Source organism: Salmo salar, chromosome ssa23 (assembly GCF_905237065.1).
Source record: "Salmo salar chromosome ssa23, Ssal_v3.1, whole genome shotgun sequence".
In the NCBI taxonomy this organism is placed as follows: Eukaryota; Metazoa; Chordata; class Actinopteri; order Salmoniformes; family Salmonidae; genus Salmo; species Salmo salar.
Genome location: NC_059464.1, coordinates 16,926,954 through 16,941,666, shown reverse-complemented (window position 1 = coordinate 16,941,666; position 14,713 = coordinate 16,926,954). Strand labels below are relative to the sequence as shown.

The 14,713-nt window shown below is 41.9% G+C and overlaps 1 protein-coding gene across 1 annotated transcript in view; it reads right to left on the bottom strand.

Moving 5' to 3' along the window:
- The window catches only part of LOC106584168 (divergent protein kinase domain 1A), a 29,304-nt gene extending 28,187 nt beyond the window's left edge, over nt 1-1,117 (bottom strand). Inside the window, exons 1-2 of the mRNA XM_014169115.2 lie at nt 513-1,117; nt 292-375 (exon numbers count right to left, since the gene is read on the bottom strand). Coding sequence (XP_014024590.1) covers nt 292-375; nt 513-527 — 99 coding nt within the window. The 5' untranslated portion in view covers nt 528-1,117. The remainder of the gene's footprint in view (nt 1-291; nt 376-512) is intronic.
- Between the last annotated feature and the right edge of the window lie 13,596 nt (nt 1,118-14,713).

The following is a 14,713-nucleotide window of genomic DNA, read 5'->3' as shown; positions in this document are numbered from 1 at the left end:
ATTGCAAATGTGATCAATGATGATGATGATGATACTTAATTAAAAGGAAACATTTGTATCAGATGCAACAACCACACAACCATTAATGATGGCAAGGACAATAATATAAAGCCCCAAAGTATAGTCTACCAAAATGTAAATATGGCAAATGAATGTATATTCAATTGTGTCCAAAAGAGACATATAATGTTGAAAGTGCCATACTGTAGCATTAATAAATCAACGTTCCAATAGTGAATAGGTGATGGTCCAACCTCGAGAAAGTATAGGAAAGATTTTCCATTGGCTTACCTGTATGTAGATAGGCTTCCTCAGCCAGACCCATGAAAACAGTCCTCTTGCCATGGCAAATAATGAACATCTCACACCACTAACCTGCCGGAGGAGCAAGAAAACCCCATAAGAAGCGAAAAAATGTATACATATTATCGTATATTCTGCACAATTATTCTGCCTTCTGGTGTAGATATAATTAACCACAGTGTTTAACGAATAATAACAGTCCGTTTTACCAAATCATTTATCATCCCCCGTCAAATAAGCTAGGTCTTGGGAAGTGCGCCTTTGATGCTGCAAAACAGCATCCACTTCAACGCTATCAGCGCGCTGCAGTTGTCTTGGTACACGGTTAGACAGTGTGGGAGGGGATTGTATGGGAAAAGGGCTCATTGATAATGGTGCACACAAGTGCAGTACTGTCACAAATGTTAGCAAAAAGCGGTTGTTCGGTAGACTACCACATGTACCTGAAATTCAGCATTTAAATAGTGAGTCGTGGAGAACACAGACAAAAGTGTTAAAACAGTTAAAGTTAAACGCGCGTTCTGTTACTTTACGTCAACCAATCATTAAAGAGAACCCTGCATTCCTTTCATGTTGTGAACAACACAACCACTTAGAAGATAGAAGTGTGGAGTGAGTGGCAGGTGAGCTTGGTTATCGGATGATCACGCGGATGTTTTTTAGACTTGATTATGTCAAACTCCACAATGTCCATTGACCAAACAGGTAAGAGCAGCACATAAATCTATGAAGTAGCCAAACTAATCAACTGCCCCCTAGCAAATAATCTACATTTACAGGTAAAAGCGTTTCTCAGCCAGTCAATCATGAATCCGCCGGCATCATTTTTATGGATATATACAAAGAAATGTCAGTTGTAACAAGGCAAAACGAAACAAAGTGCAGCTAGTTTGCAGTCTTTCCAGCTACAGTTTGAAGCGATTGTGTTAGCTGTGTTGTTGGCTAGCTCCTCTCTGAACAACAGTGTCCTGACGAGTGAGGACATTTTCTATGCCAGGCGCAATCGCGCCTCATTATCTCATTGTTATGGATGCATCCAAATACATTTCTCTGTAAAACAGCTTAAACAAATTCAAATGCAGCTACTTTGCTGATATTCTGGCTGCACTTTTTGACGTGACTGTAAGTTAGCCATAGTTGGCTAGCAAGCATTAAGAATGTTGCCAGAAAATGGAACATTTAGAACGAACGACTGAGCCGCATCCATAGATGGAGAACAAAAAAAAACTGAACAACTGGGTCACTTCTCTAACAACCGAACCAATAGAACGAAGGACCAGCAGGTTTCGGTAGCAACCCCACATTTTGTTACTTTACAGCCTTATTGTAAAATTGATTAAATGTTTTACCCCGACAAATCTACACACAATACCCCATAATGACAAAGCAAAAAACGTTTTTTTTTTAAATGTATACTTTACTTTTTTTTAAAGTATCACATTTACATAAGTATTCAGACCCTTTGCACAGTACTTTGTTGAAGCACCTCTGGCAGTGATTGCAGCCTCGTCTTCTTGGGTATGATGCTACAAGCTTGGCACACCTGTATTTGGGGAGTTTCTCCCATTCTTCTCTGCAGATTCTCTCAAGCTCTGTCAGATTGGATGGGGATCTTCGCTGCACAGCTATTTTCAGGTCTCTCCAGAGATGTTCGATCGGGTTCAAGTCCGGACTCCTGACTAGGCCACTCAAGGACATTCAGAGACTTGTCCCGAAGCCACTCCTGTGTTGTCTTGGCTGTGTGCTTAGGGTCGTTGTCCTGTTGGAAGGTGAACCTTAGCCCCAGTCCTGAGGTCTTGAGCGGTCTGGAGCAGGTTTTCGTCAAGGATCTCTCTGTACTTTGTTCCATTCATCTTTCCCTCGATCCTGACTAGCCTCCCAGTCCCTGCATCTGAAAAACATCCCCACAGCATGATACTGTCACCACCATGCTTCATTGTAGGGATGGTGCCAGGTTTCCTCCAGATGTGACACTTGGCATTCAGGTCAAGGAATTCAATCTTGGTTTCATCAGACCAGAGAATCTTGTTTCTCATGGCATGAGAGGCCTTTAGGTGCCTTATGGCAAATTCCAAGCGGGCTGTCATGTGCCTTTTTACTGAGGAGTGGCTTCCGTCTGGCCACTCTACCATAAAGGCCTGATTGGTGGAGTGCTGCAGAGATGGTTGTCCTTCTGGACAGGTTTTCCCATCTCCACAGAGGAACTCTGGAGCTCTGTCAGAGTTACCATCAGGTTTTTGGTCACTTCCCTGACCAAGGCCCTTCTCCCCCGATTGCTCAGTTTGGCTGGGAGGCCAGCTCTAGGAAGAGTCTTGGTGGTTCCAAACTTCTTCCATTTAAGATTAAAGGATGCCACTGTGTTCTTGGGGATCTTCAATGCTGCAGACATTTTTTGGTACCCTTCCCCAGATTTGTGCCTCAACACAATCCAGTCTCATAACAAAGGGTCTGAATACTTATGTAAATAAGGTATTTCAGTAAAAAAAATTGGGTGCAACATTTTCTAAAAACCTGTTTTCGTTTTGTCATTATGGGGTATTGTGTGTAGATTGATGAGGGGAAAAAATGACAATTTATTTTAGAATAAGGCTGAGACATAACAAAAAGTAATGTTCTGACTACTTTCCGAATGCACTGTATATAAACAGTACTGCCACAGCGGCATTACATTTGATAACACCTGATTTAGCCTACATCATCATCAATATTGGGTCTGGTTGGCTGATACGCGCAGCAGAGAGAGGCAGAAAGACAGCGAGGTAAATCACAATCATAAACCACGTTTCCATCCAACCATTTCATGCAGATGAATTACTTGATGCGTGGAAAAAGTCACAACTGGGCTGATGGAAACATGAAATGCCTGTACAATTTTATAAATGCAGACATACAATTTGTTCGTTCGACACGGTGGGATCTTTTTATGTCTAAAATTATTTATGCGACAAATGGCGGTGGAAACGCCTTTATGTGCAAATATTGATGTAATAACCATCATATCAAAGTTAACTTGGAGTCAGGCAATGATATGTTGTGTGGTCCTCCCACTATGACTTGTGGAAACCATGTAGTTTATAGAGTACCACAATATTAGTCATATCAATAAAACCTAGCGATCAAACAAGGAAATGGTTCCAATTGTTTTTCCACCAGTCATTTTTCCCAAACATTAAGAACACCTTCCTAATATTGAGTTGCACCCTCTCCCTTTTGCCCTCAGATCAGCCTCAATTCGTCAGGGCATGGACTCAACAAGGTGTCGAAAGCGTTCCACAGGAATGCTGACCCATGTTGATTCTTTCGGGTGGTGGATCATTGTTGATGGACACGAAACTGTTGAGCGTGAAAAACCCAGCAACGTTGTACTGGGGACAATAAAAGGCCACTCTAAAATGTGCAATGCCACAGATATCTCAAGTTTTAAGGGAGTGTGCAATTGGCATGCTGACTGCAGGAATGTCTGCCAGAGCTGTTGCCAGATAATTGTTAATTTCTCTACCATAAGCCAATGTCGGTTTAAAGAATTTGGCAGTACGTCCCAACTGCTCACACAGCCCCAGACCACGTGTAACCACGCCAGCCAGGACCTCCACATCCGGCTTCTTCACCTGCGGGATCGTCTGAGACCAGCCACACAGACAGCTGATGAAACTGTGCAAACCCACAATCAAAGAATTTCTGCATAAACTGTCAGAAACCGTCTCATGGAAGGTAACCTCTGTGCTCGTTGTTCTCACCAGGGTCTTGACCTGACTGCAGTTCAGAAAATGCTTACCTTCGATAGACACTGGCACGCTGAAGAAGTGTGCTCTTCACGGATGAATCCCGGTTTCAACTGTACCGGGTAGATGGCAGACAGCGTGTATTGCGTCGTGTGGCGGATTGCTGACGTCAACGTTGTGAACAGAGTGATCCATAGTGGCGGGGGGGTTATGGTATGGGCAGGCATAAGCTATGGACAACGAATACAATTGCATTTTATCGATGGCCATTTGAATGCACGCCGTGGCGAGATCCTGAGGCCCATTGTCCAGCGCCATCACCTCACGTTTCAGCTTGATAATGCACAGCCCCATGTCCCAAGGATCTGTACACAATTTCTGGAAGCTGAAAATGTCCCAATTCTTCCATGGCCCACATACTCACCAGACATGTATGTCACCCATTGAGCATGTTCGGGATGCTGTGGATCGACATGTACGACTGCGTGTTCCAGTTGGTGGTCTGTCACATGCATGACCCAGTATTGGTCATCACATGAAGGAAGCAAACATTAATTATGAATGATGAATAAGCTAAATCATGCAAATATAACTCAGTATATGAGGAACTAACGGGACTGCCCCATTAGAGCTCCTAATCGACATGTGTACTTGGTGCGTTGAGTTTGTTGGAACCTCTCCAGTGCGCTGACAATAAACAATGATTAATTTAAGATTGAGTTCCTGTGCCTCTATAAATTAATTTCCACAACAATTTGGCGTCAACGAACAGGATGATTGATTCTGCCTGCGGAGCTATCCAGTGGGCGTCTGTGAGGAAAACCAGTGGGGCATTTTAAGGAGCGTGAGGGAAATTCCCGTCTGACCAAAAGATGACGAGACCCGCCCAGACCCGACCTTTACTGTGAGCTGCTCAGGAGGAGACCCGTCATCCGCGAACAATTGAGGAACGGCAACTGATTTCGGTAAGTCAATTTTAAATGAATTTGTATTAAAAAAATCTAAATATATAATAAAACTAAACAAATATGTATAGAGGCTACCACTAGTCTTAAGTAATAGCACAAGGTGTTATTCTATATGTATGGAAAGCGACAAGACTATAGAGTCTGTAGAGACCACAGCATTTATGACTAAATAATGCAATCGTCCGCCTTGAATATCATTGAAGCTCTGGTTGAAAAAGGCCCTAAAGATTTATGTTATACAACGTTTGACATGTTTGAACGAACGTAAATATATATTTTTTGCACATTCGTGACGACAAGTCCAGCGCGCCTCGTACATTATGAGTAGCCTTCGTAACGCGCTAACAAGAAGGAACTATTGGGACATAAATGATTAACATTTTCGAACAAAACTACATTTGTTGTGGACCTGGGATTCCTGGAAGTGCCTTCTGATGAAGATAATCAAAGGTAAGGGAATATTTACAATAGTATATTTGATTTTAGATGGTTCCAAGAAGTTCCTGAGCATACCACGTCGTTTATTGCAAAGTGTGATTTCCCAGTAGTTATTTTTATTGCATTCACGAGATGGTTGCATTCACGAGATGTTAATCTATAATTCTTTGAATGACAATATAACATTTTAACAATGTTTTCAAATAGTAATTTTGTAAATTGTAGCGCTGATCCACCAGAAGCATTTGCGGGAAAATATTTTCTGAACGTCATGCGCCCGATGTAAAATGCTGTTTTTATATATAAATATGAACTTTATCGAACGAAAAATGCATGTATTGTGTAACATGATGTCCTAGGAGTGTCATCTGATGAAGATTGTCAAAGGTTAGTGCTGCATTTAGCTGTGTTTTGGGTATTTGTGATGCATGCTAGTTGCTTTGAAAATGGCAGTGTGATTTTTTTGGGGGGGCAGGGTACTCTCCTAACATAATCTAATGTTTTGCTTTTTCTGTAAAGCCTTTTTGAAATCGGACAACGTGGTTCGATTCAAGAGAGGTGTAAAATAGTCATATGTATGAGAAATTGAAGTTATAGCATTTGAGGTTTTGTATTTTGCGCGACGCAATTCCACTGGCAATTCCACTGACGCAAGCGTCCCACGTTCCCAGACAGGTTAAAGCAGAACCTTGTTTGAGTGATCCTTGTGTATTAGTAGTAGTGATTGAGAAGGTCTTCTTATTGGGATGAAGGGACTCCTGGTTGAAAGAAATAGATCTGGAGACTAGTGAAAGTAACAAAGTGAATGGTAATTGGCTTTCAGATAGCATTCCAATAATCCAATATTTGAGTAATTTGACAGAGGGATTGAGCATTGGGACTGATATTACATTAGTGGCTGCTCACTCTTCAAGGCCTGGTCCTATGCTCTCATGTTTAAGTCATCTGTTGTTTGATTTAAGATAAGCTTCCTGTGGAACAATAGATAGCCACCAGTACACAGTGAACTCAAACAGGCTGTAAAAAAGACAGTGGGGAAATTTGGGACAGAGGTATGAATAATTAGATAAGACATGTTTTTGACAATTTATTTCTCAATTCTATAGTTTGGGTAGCACCAGTGATTTAAGTAAGAAGGTAATGTCATCTAAAACAATCTGTTACCATTATGTGTAACTGTGTCCAGCAATTTAAGTAAGTAATGTCATCTAAAACACTATTTTTCCATTACATGGAACTGTGTCCAGAATGAAGTAAATGTTTTAAGTACGGAATATTGAGCTGATAAGCCAGCACCAACTTTTTGAAGGTCCTAGCAGAGATGTAAAACAACAGGTTTCATATTTTGACTTGTTTTATGTCCCAGGGACAGTTTGTACAGAATTGTATGTCAATGCAACAGGTCAAAATGACAGTGATTACAAGAGAGGTGCTCTAGGATTGTTTACTTTAGAAGGTGCCTATTCAGCTTGACAGGACACTGTATCATCTGATGTCTGAAGTATAATTCTGTATACGACTGATGGAATGTCCGTTTTTTTACATGTTTATCAATGATTCTGTATCTCTCCCTTTGAAAAGCTTCCTATGGCAAGTGCCTTGGGAGAGCAGTTAAGGTACCCAGATCCAGCTGTTAAGGGAGCTCCCAAATTAAGTAAGGCCTGGCCATTTTTGGTTTTACCGTACGATTTGTACTATATACACGCCAGCACCCACACACAAACCACCTGTTAATTAATATTTGTTAGTGGTTAATACTCATGCTTTATTGTGTGGGGTCTTTATAATTTTGATTTTAGGATGTTGTACACAAATGACATTTTCTGAAGTTTCTATTGTCAGAGTTTTGGGTGCACACATAAATTATCTTGATTTAGAAGAAATGTTCTGAAAAACCCAATTTAAACTTGATGCACAAAATGTTTGAAATATCTTACAATAGTGTCTGAGGTACAGGATGAGGGGACTGCCCCTGAATGAGGGGACACCTGTCTCTAGTCTATTTTACCATTACCTTATGGGTTACAATTATTTCCTTATGGAGTTATCAAGAGTTGTAATTCTAATTGAATTTGTTACTCTAATTTGTTTATTTTTGGCAGTGTTGTTTTTTTTGCATGCATGAATCACGATGTGAGTCATGTCCAAAGGGGGAATTACCAGTCCACTGGGGCCCTTTGGTGAATATGCAAATACATTTTCTTCACATGCCTGCCTGTAAAAGGAAAAAACATATGTTGGTAATGGTAAACAGTTACTCCAAATGGATTGAAGTTTTCCACCACGTCAAGTGATACGTTTTTGCCTTGCTTCAATAACAAATCTCACCAGATTGGGTCTGCTGGATGGTCGGGATTTCTTCCTAAGGATTAGGTCTCTAACTCCCTGACCTGAAACTCTGCAGTGAAATCTCCAAGATGATGGGGGAGTAAAAGCCAATTTGGGAGAAAAATGGTTTCAACTGTGTGTTGTTACTCTTTGACATTTGTTTTAAAAATCTGTATTAAGAATATTGGTAGTAGTAATAATTTGTCATACAGTAAATAATTTGTCTGGATTTCCTGAATCAGAAATGCCTCAAACTAAACTGTTGTTCTGGTCTGTCCTCTCTCTCGGTTATGGTGAAGGTGACCACAGATGGTGTCTAGATGCATGGAAGGGATAATTTGACCAAGAACAGTGTGAACCTTAACCCCCTCTTACCGGCTGAAGCAATGGCAAAATTGGTGTTCAGTATGGTGCTTCATCACTTCTACCGTGAGACCTGAGTCCAAGCCAGCAACAACAAAGCTATCAACTGTCTTTTCTCTCATGCCTTTTCTCTCAGGAGTGCGACATGAGTCCACGTGGAGTGAGCATGGAGAGACATCCCATCCAAACTTGCTGGTGTACTGGTAGGAAAATGGACAGTGGCGGCTCAGGTGAGACATTATCAAGGACCATCCACTTTTAACATTGCCATTAAAAGGACGAACTGAAACACTATCTGAAGAAGAACATGAAGAAACGCCAGAAGGATAAGTGCCGGGAGGGAGGGGGGTGGTCAACCGTGCCCGTAATTGATTTAGGCTTACCCCAAATAAACAATTTTGGATATCCGGTTGATTGTGGATGTATGCACACTGTGAAATGTATAGTAATTTAGACTAAGAATGCATTGACATACCAATCTGTCATTACCACAAGTGATGAGAAAAGTTCATGCTAGAAATTATGAGATGAATATACTGTATGTAAATGTACATTCTGCCAGTATCGGTGTGCTAAGTTGAGGGTCTTAAATTAAAGTGATAGTCCATAGTGCTTCACGTTGGTTCTGTCGTTCTACATTTGGGTTTAATCATTTATCAATCGTTATAATTATGATTTGGAAAGGCGAGGCTTCTAGAGACAGAGCTATGCCCCTACATTGTGAGGAGAGTCACTCGATTGTAGCTTGGGCTAACCTTGCCCCAATCTCATTCAAAGCAAGGTTGGTGTGAAACTGTTATAACATGTGTTCTCTCTCTTCCCTGTGAAAGTCAATATGCATCTGCCCTAGACCAAATTCGGGAGATCTCTAGAGACAAAGAGAAAATTGGCAATGCTAAAATAATAGCGTAAATTGGCTCGGCGAAACAGAGGCTCTTGACTTTATTTTGGCAGGTCAGGGGGACACTTGTGCAATCATTAGAGATGAATGTTGTACTTTTGTCCCAGATCACTCTTCTAATATGACTGATCTCACCGAATACATTGCCACTGTTGCTAAGAATAATTCCCCACAACCAGAGTGGATGCCTGCAACTTGGTTGGAATCCCTGTTTTGGAAGTTGGAGATCCCAAATTGCCAAATGGGTTGCAGTGTGTGTTTTTTTGTTGTTTTTTTTGTCTAAATTGTGCTATTTAACATGCTGTGTATTATGTTGATAATATTACCATACTAATTACATTGTATAACCCAGAATGAAGGGCTTGAAATTAAGTCTGTTTTTTTTCTGTGTTGATTTCCCTTACTTTAATAGGAGTATAGAATATTATGATATAGAAGCTAAAATCTAAACGCTTACATTAAAATGTAATGATTATTATCACACAAGTGATAAGAGGATGGAATGTGGACATTTTATGTTTGTGCTTTTCTAATAACCAATTTCTGTGTTCTGTTTGTGCTTTTCTATAAAACAATCTGTGTTCATGCAAGTGACTGATTGAAGGAATCCTCACTATCAGTATCTGTAATTTGGCAGTACACCCAGAAGCTTGTTTAGAGAAAGGGATATCTCTGTTTCAAGGTGTCAGCTTAGATAAGAAGCCTCGTGAGGTATTGGTCTGTCACATGTTATGAACCAAACATTAATTCTGAATGATGAATAAGCTGAGTCATGCAAACATAACTTGTGTGTGTGTATATATATAAGGGAACTAACGTAACTACTTCATTGAGTTTGTTGGATTCTCTCCAGTGCGCTGACAATAAACAATGATTAATTTAAGATTGACTTCAAGCGTCCCTATAAAATAATTTCTAATATACCAGTAATGTGAAATCCATAGGTTAGGGCCTAATTAATTATTTTCAATTGACTGATTTCCTTATATGAACTAACTCTTGAAGTTTTTGCGTTAATATTTTTGTTAAGTGTAAATCTTTTGTCTTACCCATTCACCCTCAGAATGGCACAAATGCACAATGAATGTGTCAAGGCTTAAATATCCTTCTTTAACCTGTCTCCTCCCCTTCATCTACACTGATTGAAGTGGATTTAACAAGTGACAATAAGGGATCTGTCGAGTATACTCCCTCTCCAGCACTCAGGTTGTCAGGCAGCTCATTATTACGCACACCTGTCACCATGATGCGCGTAACGACTCACCTGGACTCAATCACCTGCTTGATTACCTTCCCTATACATGTCACTCCCTTTTGTTCTTTCCTTAGGTGTTATTGTTTCTGTTCATAGCTGTATGCTACCTGTGGTTCTTGTTTTGGGTTAGGATAATTTATTAAATACACTCCGTAAACTTGCTTCCTGACTCCCAGCGTTCATGTTATAGAATAACGCCTCACCAAAGGGGAGCATCAGGGAGTTATCATTTTTTGTGTGTAGGTGACATCGGGTCCGAGTGCCACAACCAGGGATACCTCAGCCAGCTTGTCAGGCTCCCACACGTCAGCCAACGCTATCGGGCCGAGCGTCCCTCTGGTTGGCGTCCTGCAGCTGGAGCCATGCGTCAGGGAGGGGATACTGTCAAGAATACTACCTCTCCGGCACTCAAGGTCGTCAGGCTGCTCATTATTACGCATATTGTTATGCGCCTCATCAGACTCACCTGGACTCCATCACTACCCTGATTACCTTCCCTATATACAGTTGAAGTCTGAAGTTTACATACACTTAGGTTGGAGTCATTAAAACTTGTTTTTCAACCACTCCACACATTTCCTGTTAAACTATAGTTTTGGCAAGTCGGTTAGGACATCTACTTGGTGCATGACAAGTCATTTTTCCAACAACAGTTTACAGACAGATTATTTCACTTATTATTCACTGTATCACAATTCCAGTGGGTCAGAAATGTAAATCACATCAAATTTTATTGGTCACATACACATGGTTAGCAGATGTTAATGCGAGTGTAGCGAAATGCTTGTGCTTCTATTTCTGACCGTGCAGTAATATCTAACAAGTAATCTATCAATTTCACAACAACTACCTTATACACACAAGTGTAAATGAATGAATAAGAATATGTACATATAAATATATGGATGAGCGACAGCCGAGCGGCATAGGCAAGATGCAGTAGATGGTATAGAGTACAGTATATACTTATGAGATGAGTAATGTAGGGTATGTAAACATTATATAAAGTGGCATTGTTTAAAGTGACTAGTTATATGTTTATTACATCCATACACTAAGTTGACTGTGCCTTTAAACATGTTGGAAAATTCCATAAAGTGATGCCATGGCTTTAGAAGCTTCTGATAGGCTAATTGACATCATTCCAGTCAATTGGAGGTGTACCTGTGGATGTATTTCAAGGCCTACCTTCAAACTCAGTGCCTCTGCTTGACATGGGAAAATCAAAAGAAATCAGCCAAGACCTCAGAAAAAAAATTGTAGACCTCCACAAGTCTGGTTCATCCTTGGGAGCAAATTCCAAATGCCTGAATGTACCACGTTCATCTGTACAAACAATAGTACGCAAGTATAAACACCATGGGACCACGCAGCCGTCATACCGCTCAGGAAGGAGACGCGTTCTGTCTCCTAGAGATGAACAGACTTTGGTGTGAAAAGTGCAAATCAATCCCAGAACAACAGCAAAGGACCTTGTGAAGATGCTGGAGGTAACAGGTACAAAAGTATCTATATCCACAGTAAAACGAGTCCTATATCGACATAACCTGAAAGGCCGCTCAGCAAGGAAGAAGCCAATGCTTCAAAACCGCCATAAAAAGCCAGACTACGGTTTGCAACTGCACATGGGGACAAAGATCGTACTTTTTGAAGAAATGTCCTCTGGTGTGATGAAACAATAATACACTGCTCAAAAAAATAAAGGGAACACTTAAACAGCACAATGTAACTCCAAGTCAGTCACACTTCTGTGAAATCAAACTGTCCACTTAGGAAGCAACACTGATTGACAATAAATTTCACATGCTGTTGTGCAAATGGGATAGACAACAGGTGGAAATTATAGGCAATTAGCAAGACACCCCCAATAAAGGAGTGGTTCTGCAGGTGGGGACCACACACCACTTCTCAGTTCCTATGCTTCCTGGCTGATGTTTTGGTCACTTTTGAATGCTGGCGGTGCTTTCACTCTAGTGGTAGCATGAGACGGAGTCTACAACCCACACAAGTGGCTCAGGTAGTGCAGCTCATCCAGGATGGCACATCAATGCGAGCTGTGGCAAGAAGGTTTGCTGTGTCTGTCAGCGTAGTGTCCAGAGCATGGAGGCGCTACCAGGAGACAGGCCAGTACATCAGGAGACGTGGAGGAGGCCGTAGGAGGGCAACAACCCAGCAGCAGGACCGCTACCTCCGCCTTTGTGCAAGGAGGAGCAGGAGGAGCACTGCCAGAGCCCTGCAAAATGACCTCCAGCAGGCCACAAATGTGCATGTGTCTGCTCAAACGGTCAGAAACAGACTCCATGAGGGTGGTATGAGGGCCCGACGTCCACAGGTGGGGGTTGTGCTTACAGCCCAACACCGTGCAGGACGTTTGGCATTTGCCAGAGAACACCAAGATTGGCAAATTCACCACTGGCGCCCTGTGCTCTTCACAGATGAAAGCAGGTTCACACTGAGCACATGTGACAGACGTGACAGAGTCTGGAGACACCGTGGAGAACGTTCTGCTGCCTGCAACATCCTCCAGCATGACCAGTCATGGTGTGGGGTGGCATTTCTTTGGGGGTCCGCACAGCCCTCCATGTGCTCGCCAGAGGTAGCCTGACTGCCGTTAGGTACCGAGATGAGATCCTCAGACCCCTTGTGAGACCATATGCTGGTGCGGTTGGCCCTGGGTTCCTCCTAATGCAAGACAATGCTAGACCTCATGTGGCTGGAGTGTGTCAGCAGTTCCTGCAAGAGGAAGGCATTGATGCTATGGACTGGCCCGCCCGTTACCCAGACCTGAATCCAATTGAGCACATCTGGGACATCATGTCTCGCTCCATCCACCAACGCCACGTTGCACCACAGACTGTCCAGGAGTTGGCGGATGCTTTAGTCCAGGTCTGGGAGGAGATCCCTCATGAGACCATCCGCCACCTCATCAGGAGCATGCCCAGGCGTTGTAGGGAGGTCATACAGGCACGTGGAGGCCACACACTCTACTGAGCCTCATTTTGACTTGTTTTAAGGACATTACATCAAAGTTGGATCAGCCTGTAGTGTGGTTTTCCACTTTAATTTTGAGTGTGACTCCAAATCCAGACCTCCATGGGTTGATAAATTGGATTTCCATTGATTATTTTTGTGTGATTTTGTTGTCAGCACATTCAACTATGTAAAGAAAAAAGTATTTAATAAGAATATTTCATTCATTCAGATCTAGGATGTGTTGTTTAAGTGTTCCCTTTCTTTTTTTGAGCAGTGTTTAACTGTTTGGTCATAATGACCATTGTTATGTTTGGAGGAAAAAGGGGGAGGCTTGCAAGTTGATGATCACCATCCCAACCGTGAAGCATCGGGGTGGCAGTATCATGTTGTGGGGGTGCTTTGCTGCAGGAGGGACTGGTGCACTTCACAAAATAGATGGCATCATGAGGGAGGAAAATTATATGGATATATTGAAGCAACATCTCAAGACATTAGTCAGGAAGTTAAAGCTTGGTCGCAAATGGGTCTTCCAAATGGACAATGACCCCAAGCGTACTTCCAAAGTGGTGGCACAATTGCTTAAGGACAACAAAGTAAAGGTATTGGAGTGGCCATCACAAAGCCCTAACCTCAATCCTATAGAAAATTTGGGGGCAGAACTGAAAAAGCATGTGCGAGCAAGGAGGCCTACACACCTGACTCAGTTAAACCAGCTCTGTCAGGAGGAATGGGCCAAAATTCACCCAACTTATTGTGGGAAGCTGGTGGAAGGCTACCTGAAACGTTTGACCCAAGTTAAACAATTTAAAGGTAATGCTACCAAATACTAATTGAGTGTATGTAAACTTCTGACCCACTGGGAATGTGATGAAAGAAATAAAAGCTGAAATAAATTATTCTCTCTACAGTTATTATGAGCATTTCACATTCTTAAAATAAAGTGGTGATCCTAACTGACCTAAGACGGGGAATCTTTACTAGGATTACATGTCAGGAATTGTGAAAAACTGAGTTTAAATATATTTGGCTAAGGTGTATGTAAACTTCTGACTTCAACTGTATGTCACTCCTTTTGGTTCTTTCCCGAGGCGTTATTATTTCTGTTCATGTCTGTACGCTACCCGTGTTACTTGTTTTTGTTCTATGTTCATTTATTATATACACTCCCTGAACATGCTTCCCAACTCCCAGTGTTCATGTTATAGGATCATAGCTTTCACCTGGTCTGTCTATGTTCTTTATGTTTTGTATACTCCGTGTATAGTAACAATAGCAGTTAGGAACCAACCTGCTCTCTCCCTTTACCAGCCAGTTGAAGGAAGAGTCGGTTAAAGCCGAGGCGACGAGTGTAGAAAGCACCACCTTGCGTTCTCTTCTTGAAGAGGCCTCTGTCCGGGCTGTGGAACTGGAGAAAAGACTGAGTGACAGGGGGAGAGTTGGGAAGGACATAGAGGTGTTGAGG